Source organism: Carettochelys insculpta, chromosome 20, assembly GCF_033958435.1.
Source record: "Carettochelys insculpta isolate YL-2023 chromosome 20, ASM3395843v1, whole genome shotgun sequence".
Taxonomy (NCBI): Eukaryota; Metazoa; Chordata; order Testudines; family Carettochelyidae; genus Carettochelys; species Carettochelys insculpta.
The window spans coordinates 16,388,928-16,403,412 of NC_134156.1; the positions used below are offsets into that span (position 1 = coordinate 16,388,928).

The 14,485-nt window shown below is 45.3% G+C and overlaps 1 protein-coding gene across 3 annotated transcripts in view; it reads left to right on the forward strand.

The window, feature by feature from the left end:
* RAB11FIP4 (RAB11 family interacting protein 4) overlaps positions 1-14,485 on the forward strand; it is a 284,100-nt gene that overhangs the window by 253,161 nt on the left and 16,454 nt on the right. For all 3 annotated transcript variants that reach the window (XM_075014241.1, XM_075014243.1, XM_075014242.1), the window contains 7 exons: positions 2,530-2,629; positions 5,231-5,334; positions 7,069-7,209; positions 8,842-8,923; positions 9,806-9,943; positions 11,041-11,199; positions 12,761-12,904. In XM_075014241.1, coding sequence (XP_074870342.1) covers positions 2,530-2,629; positions 5,231-5,334; positions 7,069-7,209; positions 8,842-8,923; positions 9,806-9,943; positions 11,041-11,199; positions 12,761-12,904 — 868 coding nt within the window. The remainder of the gene's footprint in view (positions 1-2,529; positions 2,630-5,230; positions 5,335-7,068; positions 7,210-8,841; positions 8,924-9,805; positions 9,944-11,040; positions 11,200-12,760; positions 12,905-14,485) is intronic.

Sequence of the window (14,485 nt, forward strand, 5' to 3'; positions counted from 1 at the left end):
TTTTGGGGGAGGAGGAAATGTGGGAGTTGGGGAAGTCTGACATGGTCATTATTGTAAGCAGAAGAACAACAGCTGCTTCTCCCTGGTTTTAGCTCACTTAAGGTCAGCATTCCTCTTTCTCTTTTTCCCTCCATAGTCAAGCAGCACATCTAATTCTGACTGAGATTTCAAAACACATGTTGGTTAGTCAAAAAAGCAAACAGAACGGTTGGAATCCCTTTTTAAAAAAAAGGGATAGAGAATAAGCCTGGGGCTATCTTATTGCCTTTATATAAATCCATGATATCTCGCATCTTGAATATTTCATACAAATATGGTCACCTCATCTGAAAAAAGGTACGTTGGCCTTGGAAAAGGTTGAAGAAGGGGCAACAAAAATGATTAGGGGTTTCTGCCAGGTGCCTTATGAAGAAAGATTAAAAAGACTGGGTATTTTCATCTTAGGAAAGAGGAGACTAAGTGGACTATGATAGAGGTCTATAAAATCATGACCAGTGTGGAAAAGGTGTATAAGGAAAGGTTATTTGTTCCCATAACATAAAAACTAGGGGTCACCAAAAGAAGTTAACAGGTAGCAGGTTTAAAGCTAACAAAAAGAAGGTTTTTGGTTTTTCTCATGCAGTGCATGGTTGGCCTGTGGAACTCCTCTCCAGAGGAGGTTGTGAATAGCAGGACTTGAACAGAGTTCAAAAAAGAACTAGATCAATTCATGGAGGTTAGATCCATCAATGGCTATTAGCAAGGATGGGCAGGAATGGTATCCTTTGCCCCTGTTTGCCAAAGTCTGGAAATGGGTGACAGGAGAGGGATCACTTTGATGATCACCTGTTCTGTTCGCTCCCTCTGGTGCATCTGGCACTGGCATCCGTTGGAAGACAGGATAATGAGCTAGATGGACCTTCAGTCTGACCCACTGTAGCCATTCTTATGTTATAGACCCTTGTGTACCCATGTTGCTGACTTATTTCTATTCACCCTTACCTCCATTCTCTACAGTTTATTTTAGGCCTTTGTCAGCAACTAAGGTCTAATTCTGTGAGGCATTGAGACTCTTATGGGAATTGAGGGCACTCAGTGCCTCATGGCAGGAAGTCCCTGGTGAATGAACCAGTGCGAAGGAGAGACTGCATAGGCTTGGCATTGCAAATGAGTGGAAAGCTAAACTAACTAATTCCAGCTTAGTAAGATGTTGCTGAAAGGGTTGTAATACAATGTGTCTGGAGGCTACCATAGCACCTAGGGTTCTGGAACATAATTTCTCTGATTTATGGAGCTGCAACTGTCAATACTGCAAAGGAGAGAGAACTGCTCAGAGCCTCACTGACTAATAGCAGGGACTTGGGGAGTAGAAGGTGAAAGAGCATGTTGTTCCCTGAGTAGGAGTTTGAGAAGATGCCACCCTGTGCTGTTTCATTACTTATTTTAACCTCTTTGCATCTTCTGCTCCATCAGACATTACTATTATTGTCTTCCTGACCCAATTCTGTTGCCAGAGGGCCCAGCTGTTTAATGGTGGTGGTCAGGCCAGATTTTGCTCCAAGACCAAATTATGTGGACTTGGGTGGGAAGTAAGAATGCAAAACTCTTCCTGGAACATATTCAATGTGTCAAAGGCCAGGTGTACACTAGACCTTAAAGTTGATTGTAGGTGCACAATTCCAGCTATGGCAATTGTGTAGCTGGAATTGACTTATTTATGGTTGACTTACTTGGCTGTCCTTGCTGAGGCAGGTTGACAGGAGAAACTCTCCCATCAACCTCTCTTACTCCTTGCAAGCTTGAGGAGCACCGAGGTCAACTATTGACGCTGATCGTTTGATTTTTTTGCATGTGTCCCACCCCCCCCAAGCACACACAATTTTATCCCTTAATGGTGGCCCCCTGTGGGAAGTCATGACCTTGAACATACAGTGCAGTGGCATATCATCCCTCTGCCAATGAACACATTATAATGTGATGAGGAAAACTGGCAGACATGCAGCTAGCACGTAGTTTCCAAACAGGCAGTTTCAAGCCTGGCTTAAGTGTTCTTAATTCTTGCACATTGCCACACCAGATAGTGGAATCTTCTTGGCTTGTTGTTGGTTTGTTTGTTTTTTTTCCCCTGTCTGTGAATAAAGACAAGTTTGTGCTGCTTTTTCAGTAACACTGACAGACTTCTGTGGTAGCTCTGCCTTTTAAAATCACTTAGGTCTCAGCTCCCAGATTTGGCATCTGGCACGTTAGCAAACATGCAATGTTAAAATCAGGCATGAACAAGGACAAATAGTAGTTAACTATAACCAACTAAGGACTTTTTAACCCTGCCTAATTTGACTAGCAACAAATATTTGCATCCTGGGATAAATGTATTGGTTAAAATAGGGCTACAACATTAACTATGTATGGGTCTGACAATACTTAAGTGATGTTGACTCTATTGCATGGATGTTAGCTGGGGATGTTCAAAGTGTAAAGATAGTCCTTAAAATAGACTGTTTTGTTTTTGTTTTTTTTCTACAATGTAAAATTATCCTTCTGCTCTTCCAGACAACTTTTCCACAACAGTAACTTCAGCAGCAGCAATGGCAGCACAGAAGACTTGTTCAGAGACAGCATAGACTCGTGCGATAATGATATCACTGAAAAGGTGAGGCGCCTTCACATCATAATTGATAGATTCAGCAGAGCTTTTGCTAGTGCGGGCAAAGACATGTCTGTCTACCAGAAAGAGCCACCAGAAGCGACCACAGGTTGAACCTCTCTTGTCCGGCGCCACTGGAACCTGACCAGTGTTGGAAGAGGGGATTTGCTGGATCGCAGGAGGCCAATATTGTCTAGCACATTAGCAACACTTCCACTGCTTCCTGGACTCTTGGAAAACATGAAGGGGTAAATTTAGAGCTAAATAACAGCAAAGAACACTGAGAAACAAGACTGATGGCTGGAAACAAACTTTATGGGACCACAGGAAACTTGGCCACACCCATGATAAGTGGTCATCTGGCTAACTAAAATCATGCAGAATGACAGATGTTGCCAGATGAGAGAGTTCTAGATTAGAGAGGTTCCACCTATTGTAGTTATGGGCAAGTGATCTCAGTCAAGATTTCTAACAAGTGACTAGTAATAGAATTTCCAAAACTTAATGTTCACTTCTCTCCCAAGCAAAATAGAACTCGGACAAAAAGAATGGGAAGTACAAGCTAAGAATTCCTCATTGAAATATTATGGCTAAGCTTGATTGATATATAAGCTTCTGACTGAGCAAGACAATGGTAAAAGCAATAATGGGTCTAATTGGCATTTCCACTAAAGGTCCAGTCTAAACATAGCTGTGGTGTTGGTATTTCAGCTGCATGGAGGATTGTTTTTTGTTACTAAAATAGTTATGCCAGTAAACTCTCTGCGTGGTTACAGTTATAGCAACATAAAAAGCATAGTGTTTAAGCAGTTCTACACCTCCATAGTCTTTTGTTTCTTCTGTAGGAATAACTATGCTTGTACAACCGCATCTGCCAGAAGGGACTGTACTGTTTTAACCACACGGGTATAATTTGTGTGTAGACAAAACCGTTAAAGGGCATTTAAAGTGAATATACCCCCAAAGTCGGTATGAATTAGGAATGTAAAATCCATTTAATAGGTTAACGGCTTAAACACTAGGTAACCAATTAAACGGGTGGGAGGTGGTTGGGGACACTTGGGAGTTCCCCTGCTTGCTGGGGACCAGAGCTGCACCAGCCTGCTTGAGCATCCCTGCCTGCAGTGTTGCTGTGGGGTGGGACACTCCAGCCAGGCTGAAGCAGTCTGCAGCAACTCAGCATGCTCCATCTGGACCTAAGCAGCCTTGGTCCCAGCGCACCATGGGTATGGGTGCTGCAGCCCAGCTGGAGCATCCCCTGTCCATGGCAGGGGGGTCCCGCTCCAACCCAACTGCACCTTGCCCCTTCCCCCTCCACTCCCCCCCACCCCACCCCCGGGCCACCACATGCAAATCTACTACAGCTCAGCTTGAGTGACCCTGTGGGACTGAAGCAACTGTGGTATGCAGGGGGCCGTTCCAGCCCGTACCAGTTGACCGTAATTGGTAGGCCTCATCCATTTAACTGATAAGCTTCAACATAAACTCTACCATCCCTAGTGTGAGTGGTACACGTGCAGCCACTTAATCGCTCTGGGCTGTCAGAGCAACATAAGGAAGTCTTCATATGAATGAGATTGGACCAGTGTGTATCTGTCAGTTCCATTACCAAGGCAGGTGCTTATTTACTACTGCTCAGCTCAGTTTCCCAAACAGAGGCCCAGGGGCCTTATGTCCAGAAGTTGCATGAGCAAACCTAAGTTTTAGGTCCCTTGTTCTGAGCCCAACTTCAGAGGCACCTCGGAGGGCTTGATTATTTCAGGGAGGTGAGCAACCCACAAATCCAAAAGCAGAGGCCCAAGGTATCTCTAGTTGGGCATCTAAGCTTAGGACGCTCTCTTGGTCTCTGTGACTGCCCAGATCCATGGCAGAGATGCGTATAGGGCCCCAGATCAAAACCTGGGTTCTATTGTACTGTGTCATGCTCCCTACAGCAGGCTGACTCTAGAAGGGCCCTTCAAGGGAGCTTTGTGAGAGTCACTTTGCTCAGCAGCCTCAGTTTCCACCACCCTTATAAGCACTGAGGCCTTGTATACACTGCCACGGGCTGCTGACTTGAGTTACGCAGCTTCAGCTACTTGAACATAGCTGAAGACTTGGGTCTGTTTATCAGCTCATGCTCTCCTGTCAACTCCTTTTCTTCTTCTTTTGGTTGAGTGCCACAGTTGACAAGAGAGCACTCTTTTCACGTCTATACTAGGTTTGATCAGTCATTCCCCGCTGGATCAATCGCAGTCGGTCGATGCAGCCCATAGTGAAAACATGCCCTGAGTCTTAGTATGCTGTGCTGTTGCAAGTAGCTGGGAATTATTCATGCAAACGAAGTAATGACAGCCTGTCTGTTAAAGTGAGATTAAGTGGTTACATTCAATTACATATTTAGTTCCAGTAAAATGAACTTGTAAGTGTTGATTCATTGTGTATTTGCTTGGATCCACTTTGGGGACATGAACTCAAGGGAAGATCAGAATTAAATGCACTCATATGTTCTTGGAAAGGGATATCTTTGCTGCCAATGGGAAAATGTAATACATCATGCCTCCTGTTGTGGTTAGATGTAAGAGGCTGGTGAGTTAGACAGAGACTCAAATCCTCTTCTCTTTCTAGGTCTCTTATTTAGAAAAAAAAGTGACAGAACTGGAGAATGATAACATGACAAATGGAGACCTGAAGAGCAAACTGAAACAGGAGAACACTCAGCTAGTCCACAGGTAATAAAACATGGGTCCTGCTTCTTCTGTGCTATGTCACTGCAGTGTCTGCAGGAGCAGAGCTAGAAAGAGACTACACTCATCCCTCGTTTAATGAGTACTTGACTTAAGAGTACTTGCTAAAAGGAGGGAGACGCATACCTACCAATGCTCACTAGATGAGCGAACTTCCCCCGTTAATACGAGTCAACTGCTGGGTCCCGGGCTGCGAGGGTGGGGGGGAGAGACCGGTAGCCCTGCGGCTGGCTCTGCTCCAGCTGTGGGGTCCCTGGCTGGGGCGTGGGGAAATCCACAGCTCCCCACACAACCTTCCCTAGCCCGCTCCCAACACCTACCTCATCCAGTTCAGTTCCAAACCCCCTGCCCCCACAATGTACCTCTGGTGCAGCCAGGAGGAACAAGCCGCCACCTCCTCCACCTGAGCTGCCTACAGGTTTTAACCCCCTTTCCCTCCCACACCCCACGTTCACTTAGTTTTCAAAAGCAAAGCCACCTGCTGTCTCTCCGAGCACTTGGAACCAATCAGAGTCTTTCACAAGTATTTTAATAGGAATTTAGTGTCCCTCTTAACGAGTTTTTGCCTACAAGCAAAAAGTTAGGAACCAATTGTGCTCATTATAGCGAGGGATGAGTGTACACAGGAATCCCTTGATTTACATGGAGGTTGCATCCTGAGCACCATCCATGTAAATTGAGGGGGGAGTGGGCAGCTGGAGGAAGTTGGGGGCAGCCACTTGGCCCCTGGCTTCTCCCACCTGGGAGCAGAGCATGCAGACACAAGCTTGTGGCACAGCAAGCAGCTGTGTGCTCACTGGGCTCTCCCAGCTGGGGGCTGGAGGGCGGTGGGGAGGCGGTTTTGATTTGCACTTAACTCGCATTAACGCAAGTTCAGTGCAAATCGAAATCTCACTTCTTGAGGGTTTAGTGTACAGAAAATAGAGAGCCAGTATTCGATCCCAGCTGCTCAGAGAGACTGAAGTAGGAACTTTCAGCTGCATTTTGTACCGGTCTTTGTCACACACAGAGCAAATGTCCTGAAGCCTCTTCATCTGGGAAACCAGAAATGTGAATTGCACAGCCTTGTGGCATGTGCAGTGAGTTGTTTCGAAGCAAATTTAGCAATGTAACAGTTATGCTACTACTGCCAGGCAGGATATCTGACTGCTTGCAGCTGGCTGGCTAGGAAAGCACATTCCACGTTCTGTGATGAAGGGAGTGATCCCATGGCTCTCGTGGTGTACATGTTGGGAGCAGAAAGCTGGCTGACATCAGGGCCAGTCGGGGGGAGCTGGAGGACTATTTGGCTTTGGCATCAAGCTCAAGAGGGGCTTCAAATTTAGACACGTGTTAAACTTACCAAATGCCAAAAAACTGCAACTTGTTTTTATGGGCCTCGTGTTGGTGCTTTATTTTGTTGTCACGTGTTGTCAATTGTTTTTATTATGGCTAAGGGCCTCAAAAGCTGGAAGTGGCCTGGGCCTCTCTTGACCTCTGAGAGGGCCTGGCTGAGGCTGACATTCAGCGTAAACCCAACACGTTAATATAGATAGGAGCCATGAAAGAGAAATAGAAGTTACATAACTGTGGCTGGTGGGAAGTATGGATACAGCATCTAAGTGGTAAATTGGTATAGAATAAAAGGGGGATATGGGGAGAGAATGAGTGTATCTGATGTTCTTATATGGTGCATGGACAAGTGTTTGAAACTGTTACCAAAATGGCCGGCTTTTCTAGAGTTCATGAGCTAGAAGAACTGTTGAAAGACCAGGAGACATCAGCAGAACAAACGCTGGAAGAAGAAATAAAAAGGCACAGAGAAGCCTACAGCAAGTATGAAAAAGAAAAGGGAACTGAAATTGAACTGCTGAATACAAGGTAAAAACATACAGGCGGGTAATTTGGGGTAATTTTGTTATCTAGATCCACCTAGAAGCAGAGAGTGGCAACTTTTTTTCATGTGTTCTTTTTGTAGTCCACTTTTTCCATTGGTGTGGGAACCTAAAGAGTGTGTTGTCTTGTGTGTAGATGGTTGCTGTTTAGGTACTTAATATATACAACTACGGGACTCTAGTTAATGCCCAAAAACATGCAAGGTTCCTTATGTGTAGGAGGAATCCCTGCTCTGAAGATCTTATTCCTCAGATTCCAGTTCTCTCAACTGCTCCCTCTTCTCAAAGCTCTTGAAGCAGAACAGCTAGACTATGGCCACGTGTACACTAGACCTTAAATTCAATTGTAGATACGCAATTCCAGCTACAGAAGTTGCATAGCTGGTATGGACTTATCTGCAATCAACTTACCTGGCCTCCCTTATTCTTCTATCATGTGAGGAGCACAGCGGTTGGCTGTTGACTCCTGATGGTTCAATTTTGCGCCCCCCCCCCCCCCCCCCCCCCCCCCGACTAGATGCGTGAAATAAGATCAACCCTGACTGGGTCAATCTTCAGGGTGGTGAAGACATTCCCTAAATATATCCCAAAAGGACAGGAGAAAGGGATACACCTGGTTCCCCCTCACCCACAAGCTGAGATTTGGCTCCCTACTCAAGTTGCATTGTGACCGTGTGTCTTACAGCCTAAGAACAAATGGGTCATGTAAATGTACTTCACTCATGGCTTTCTGGACACCCACCATCACTCGCATTGCTGGTACAACAGCCCATCTGCAGTCGGCAAGCAGACATTCTCCCAGCCGAGGACATTGCACTGGGCTCTGAAGGGTGCCAAGCTGTGGCCTAGGCATACTGTGAAAAAGCAAAATCTGTAAGAGAGAGCCCACTGTGGGTGTGCCTGTGGAACCGATAGGTACAGCGCACTCAATTAAAACTAGAACTCAGGCCAAGGGCTGTATTCTTGTTGCTTCTCCATAGACACAGTTGTCTGATTTATCCCCATCTTCAACCAGGACAGGAAGGGCATGACACTGAATCTCTGCTGTCTTGGCCCTTGAGAAGCTGCTTACACTTGTACAGAATGGGTGTAGAAAGCCACTAAAATGCTGTTAAATGACCGCCCAAGGTTCAGGGATGGCAAGTCGGGCTCAGTGTGCTCTTTGTGCAAGGGACGCCCAGGAGAACCTGAGATGACAGTAAAAGTTACCTTTTAGTATTTGTTTCATATATAGACATGAGTCGTTGCTTTCTCAGCAACAGTTTACTGTAGAAGTCCATGTGAGCAGCTTATTTAAGTGGATATTTGACTTTCTGAAATTAATGATTCAAGGAACTGAGTCCATTTCTGTGGACTGGCTCCTTTCTGTTAAGCTCTCTTTGAGGTCTTCCTCTCATCCCCCTGCCTGGCATCCATGTTTCCTTGTGGATTTTTGACCTCTTAAAACAAGTGTGTGATTGTGCTGAAGTAAAAACCACTAGGAGAAGCTTGTCTTTAGACACCAACATTCAATAAAGAAATTGGATGACTGACATTTTCTGTGGAGCATGTTTCTCTCAATCCACCATGGTTTTCCTCTGCTGAGTGTGTTTGTAAGTTTTTTGCTGCCTCTCTACAGGGTTCAGCAACTTGAAGATGAAAATGGTGAGCTCAAAACCACAGTCGCACGACTGAAATTGCAAACGGAGAAACTAGATGAGGTAATTAAACTTCTGAGTGCTGAACAGATCTGCATACTAAGTGACTGCTAGTCAGCTGTGTAGTTAATGGTGAGAGCAAAAATTAGTGTCTCTATCATCAGGTTTGTACCTGACAAGTGTTGTCGTCGCCGCCCCCCCCCCCCCCCCCCAAAAAAAAAAGAGCAATAATGTAAATGGAATTGGGAGCCTCTGTCATACTTAACACATCTAAAGAAATATTCCTGAGGCAAACTTAAAAAGCGAGTGGTTTTTGTCATCCTGTCCCAGGCCCATTGAAGTGAATGATGTCTTTCTGTTAACTTTATTAAGCATTAGATTAAGTGCAAAGTGAGTTTTCTCTTCAGCATGATGTATGAATGGCATTTGCCTAAATTAGGTTGAAAAGTGAAGGGTTTTGCAAGTAAAATGATGGTGGGGGAGGGGAAGTTGCCTGTCTTCAAATGACAAATTTGTCAGGGGGTGGGGTGAGAGAGAGAGAGAGAGAGAGAGAGAGCATTTTAGGCTTTGAGGAATGATCTTCCTAAACTGTATAGAAGTATCCCACTTCTCTGGCTCTCTGCCAAGAAATGATCAGATGCAAGAGTTGTGGAATTGTCTCATGGATAAAATACATACTTTTGTTATCCTTGGCAGCTGCGTGTTTATATAGTGGCCCTCATCCTGCTAAGTGCTAGTACCCACAGAACTTCATGGCTCTGCATGCAGGTAGCTGGAAGGATCAAGCCCCAGGATATGAGGCCACTCATTGCAACATGGCCTTACAGTAGTCTCACCCAGGCTGGGCACTGGCCTTGGCAGATGAGTGTGGTGTAAAACAATGACCTGGACACCTGGTGGTCTGGGGAAGTCCAGCGTGGCTCTTAAGTTCCTGGTTTGTTTCAGGAGAGGCAACGCATGTCGGACAGGTTAGAAGACACCAGTTTGCGGCTGAAGGATGAGATGGACTTGTACAAAAGGATGATGGACAAACTGCGACAGAACAGACTAGAGTTTAACAAGGAGAGGGAGGCTACTCAGGAGGTGGGTCTGAACAGAGGTGCAGAGCATGCTCCTGCAGCCCTTCCTTGCAATCAACAGGTGCATTGCCATGTGCAAGAGCTGCCAGAGCAGGACCTGGGGAGAATGTTGTGAATGCGCCATTTTCCCTAGTTAATTGTTCAACACTTGCTTGTATTGCAGGAATGCCTTGAGCGGGTTGGCAGCCCTAATGTGCAAACACGTAATGACCGTCCTTGCCACAATTGTAAACCCTGAGAGCTGCTCTGCCATGACCGCCATGCCTCTGAAAATGTGCAGCCTTCAGTGTACCTTAGAGGGTTCCCTTAGGTACATAAAGGGTTCCCTTAGGTACATAGAGCCTTGCAGATTTGCAGATCTCTGCTTTATATTTGCAACTATCTGCAGATGTGGATGCGGATATCCACAGCTTATTTTTTGTGGATGCAGATATAGATTTTTGTATCTAGAGCCCACAAATTTGCAAATAAAGGTTGAACCTCTCTAGTCTGGCACCCTCAAGACCTGACTGCAGCCAGACAAGAGAATTTGCTGCACCACAATAGGTCAGTATTGTCTGTCCGCATTACCAACACTTCCACTGCATACTGGGCTCTTAGAAGACATTTAAGGATAAATTGCTGCTAAATAACGGCACAGAACACTGAGAGTTGGGACTGGTGGCTGTAAACAAACTTTATGGGACTGTGAGAAACTTGGCCACACCCCTGATAAGTGGACATCTGGCTAACTAAACTCATGCTGGACCATGGATGTTCCTGGACAAGAGTGCCAGACTAGCAAGGTTCAACCTGTATCCCCTTTATATGTGTGGGTTTGGATATGGATATTCACAGATCATTTTTGCAGGTGCACTGTGTATCCACTCAGGGTTCGGTAGGTATCCTTCCACTTCATAAACTGGCCAAGTGGTCAGCTCTTCCGTAAGATTGAGTAGTGAGGGGCTGGCTGCATGGCAGAAGGAGCCAGCTGCCCTGATCTGGATCAGAGCCACACTACACCAATTATCCTGCCAATGCCTAGGCAGACCCTTCCCTAAGGAGGTGCAGAGGGTCATTTGCTGCCAGCTGAAATGGATCACCCTCTCCATCTCCATGCAGCTCATTGAGGACTTGAGAAAGGAACTGGAGCACTTGCAGCTGTACAAGCTGGACTGCGAGCGCCCTGGCCGGGGAAGAAGCTCCTCTTCTAGTCTGAGTGAATTCAATGCAAGAACAAGAGAAATGGAAATGGAGCATGAAATTAAACGGCTGAAGCAGGTGAGGAGGGTGGGGATCTCCAGGCGTCGCACATTCATGGCGGTGAAGTTGGGTAAGTGTGCAGGGATGCTGGAAAAAAATCTCAATTTGTAACTTTATCAGCAAACTCCCAAGAGACTTCAGTCATCCTGAAACGCCAGCTCTTTATAGTGTTTGGATTTGTTAAGGCTTCCCCAGCTCTGTTTGCCTTTTGAAAGGATTTTTAATGCAGCTTACACAGTGCAAGAGTTGCGCTCATGTGCCCTCCTATGCAGTGACTTATGGATGGACAGATCCAAACTGGGGGCTTTCAAAACCATAGGTCATGTCACGTGTGCTAAGGGAAGTAACTGTTAGCTGGCACTAGCAGTAGGCTGCTATCATTGACATCAGCAGTCCACAAACTTTTCAGGGTTGTGCCCCTTCCAAATCAAGAGCAGGGAGGGGGTCATGGCTGAGGGCAGGTCTAGGGGGGAGAGTGGAGTCCCAGCCAGGACTGAGAGCTGAGGCTAAGGCCCAGAGTGGAAGCTGCCAATTTTGGAAGCAAGGATGGAGCTGGGGCCAGGAACGGTGCAGCGTCTGAGAGCCAGAGGCCACAGCTGCATGTTGCCTCCTCCAATCACCCTCCTCCCCCTCAGCGGCTTCCCCAAGGCCTTTCCAGTGTGCTTTAATGGCGAGGTTCAATTGAACAGGCTGATGATGAAACTTCAGACTTAATTTCATAGTCTGTATTGTGCAAATACTAAAGCATGTAAGTAATTTTATAGACCTAAGTAGTTTAATGGGGACCTCATATAATTAAAATTACATTCAATGTGTGCAGAACCAGGGCCTGAACTTGTACTTGCACTCACATAGGAACTTTCTGGTTTTATGATTGATGCATAAATGACTGCTTGGGGAACAAATGGTCTTTTCCAAGCAACTTGCAAAGAAAGTTTTTTAGAAAAACCAAGCTTAACATGTAGTGTTTGAGGCCTCCTGGTCTGTAGAGAGTAGCCACTAAAAATAATCCCATGCGCACACACAGGAAGCATTGTCCACTTGGCTACCCAAATAATGGAGATCAAAGTTGGGGTGCTTTTCTCTGTCAGTATTTTTCTCCACAGTATGACTAAGTTCTAGGGTTATATTGGGGTTTTCTCTGCAGTATGACTGTTTTTTTCTAAGAATGTCTGACCCGAGTATATGTTGCTTAAAGGCAACCCCCAAAATTGGAATGTTTACAGTAATGTAATCATATTTGAAGATTGATAGTTTTCCATTTTCTCTGACTGACATAGGGTTTTTTAAGCTTATCACACTTGGCAAAGTAGCCAATCCATAGATGGGATCAATAGGAAACATCTTTCTGCGAAAGCCCCATAACGTTCCAAAATCAGATGGCATTATTGTGTAGAATTTAACTCTCTGAAACCTCCAATATTTGCTCATTCTTAGCTGTCCCAGTGTAAAGGGCAGATACTAGAAGAGTAGATAGTGACACGAAAACCAAGAGATATTCTCTTTCTCATGTTACCTGAGCGATTTGTTTCATATATTTAATGAAAACTCCATTCTGTTCTCTTTCCTGTTTTATTAGGAGAATCAGAAACTTCGTGACCAGAATGATGATCTTAATGGACAGATCCTAAGTCTTAGTCTTTATGAAGCTAAGAATCTCTTTGCCACACAGACAAAAGCCCAGTCGCTGGCTGCTGAAATCGACTCCGCATCAAGAGATGAGGTAATCCAACTGAGAGCAAAACAGTGCTAATCACACACTATGAAAGTTCTGATGAGGGGGAAACAGATTAACTAACAAGGTGAAAGGTCTTAAGACAAATCTGCAACATAACTCCTATTTTGCCGGGAATTAGGAATGCAGCTACATCTAGTGATCTTGTCAGATGCTTATTTTTAACATCCAGTTAGTTTAACTATAATCAAAATACTAGAGAAATTCCGTCTTAGCACAGCTTTCTTTCAAAGGGTGGCAGCCTTTAAGGCACTGACTGCTGTTATGGACACTAGCAGGGGCCTTACAGTATTGTATTTCTTCAAGTGCAGTCTTAGATATTTCTGGTCTGAGCTATTCCAGTATCAAGTTGGAGTAACTCCATTAATTTCAGAGGTGAGACTTTTGGATTTGCTCCTGTATAATCGAGAGAATTTTTCTCATGCTGAGCTGACACGTTGGCTCCTCATTTTCAGTTGGCACAGCTTATGAAAATCCAGCACAGCTCCCAGTTGCAAAGAAGCTGTAAATGACACTGCATCCTCTAATTAACCAGTTCAAACTTGTTTCTGTTACACATGTTCATTTCAGTGGAGCTAATGCCATGAGTTTGTGATTCCTGGTGGCCTGCCTACCTCAACCCCAAAAAGAGAAGGAAGAAAAAAAGAGTCCTGGTAGCTGATCTTTCAAATAACAGCTAGCTGAGGAGTTGACCCACGAGAATCTATGCAACGCTATTGAATTTAATTAAGCTCTGGTGACCTGAAGACCTTTTTGGATCTTAACAAATTATATTATGAGAGGTTTTATGCACAAACCCATAATTCATGATCCATTCTGGTCCATTTCACAGCCAGAGGATTTTAGAATCTGTCAGTTTCAGATCTTTGCATCTGAATTTTCAGAGCTGTAACTATAGGGGTCCTGACCCAAAGTGAGATTGGGTGGGGTTGCAAAGCTGCTGTTAAAGGGGTCCCCAACACTGCCATTCTCACTTCTGTGTTTTCTTCAGCTCGCCATTAGAGGAGACCCTGGGAGGGGATAGTGCGTAAATTTACCCTGTGCTGTTGGCAGCGTCCCAGCAGGGACTCTTTTTGCACTCTATGCCAGGGACAGATTAAGGCAGACATCCCTGGCTGATTTGGGACCCCCTACTCCCACAGAAAAATGGATGCCCCAGCCCTGGAAGAAACCCCAGGCTGGAGTGGCTCAGCGGTGCACTCCTGCCCATCTCCCCAGAGCCCCGCTGATAAGTGTTCCACTCATTTCTGCGCTTACACAAGGTGGGTCTGATCTCCCCACCGAGAGGGGCTGTGCAGCTGAAGGACAGCTCCTTCCCCAGAACCAACGGAAGAGCAGCAGGGGAGATCACATTTCACAGGGAGGGCTGGTTTCATGGTCCGTGACATGTTTTTCATAGCCATTAAATTGGTAGACATGTGATGAAATAGCTCTTAGGCACATATTTTAGAGGTGGTTTTATGCTTAAGTTGGGAGATGATTCAAGAGGTTCTGTGACCTCAAAACATAATATGGGCTCATTAAACTATCCCCCTCCTTTGAAGGGGGTATGTAATTGAACCAGATTGG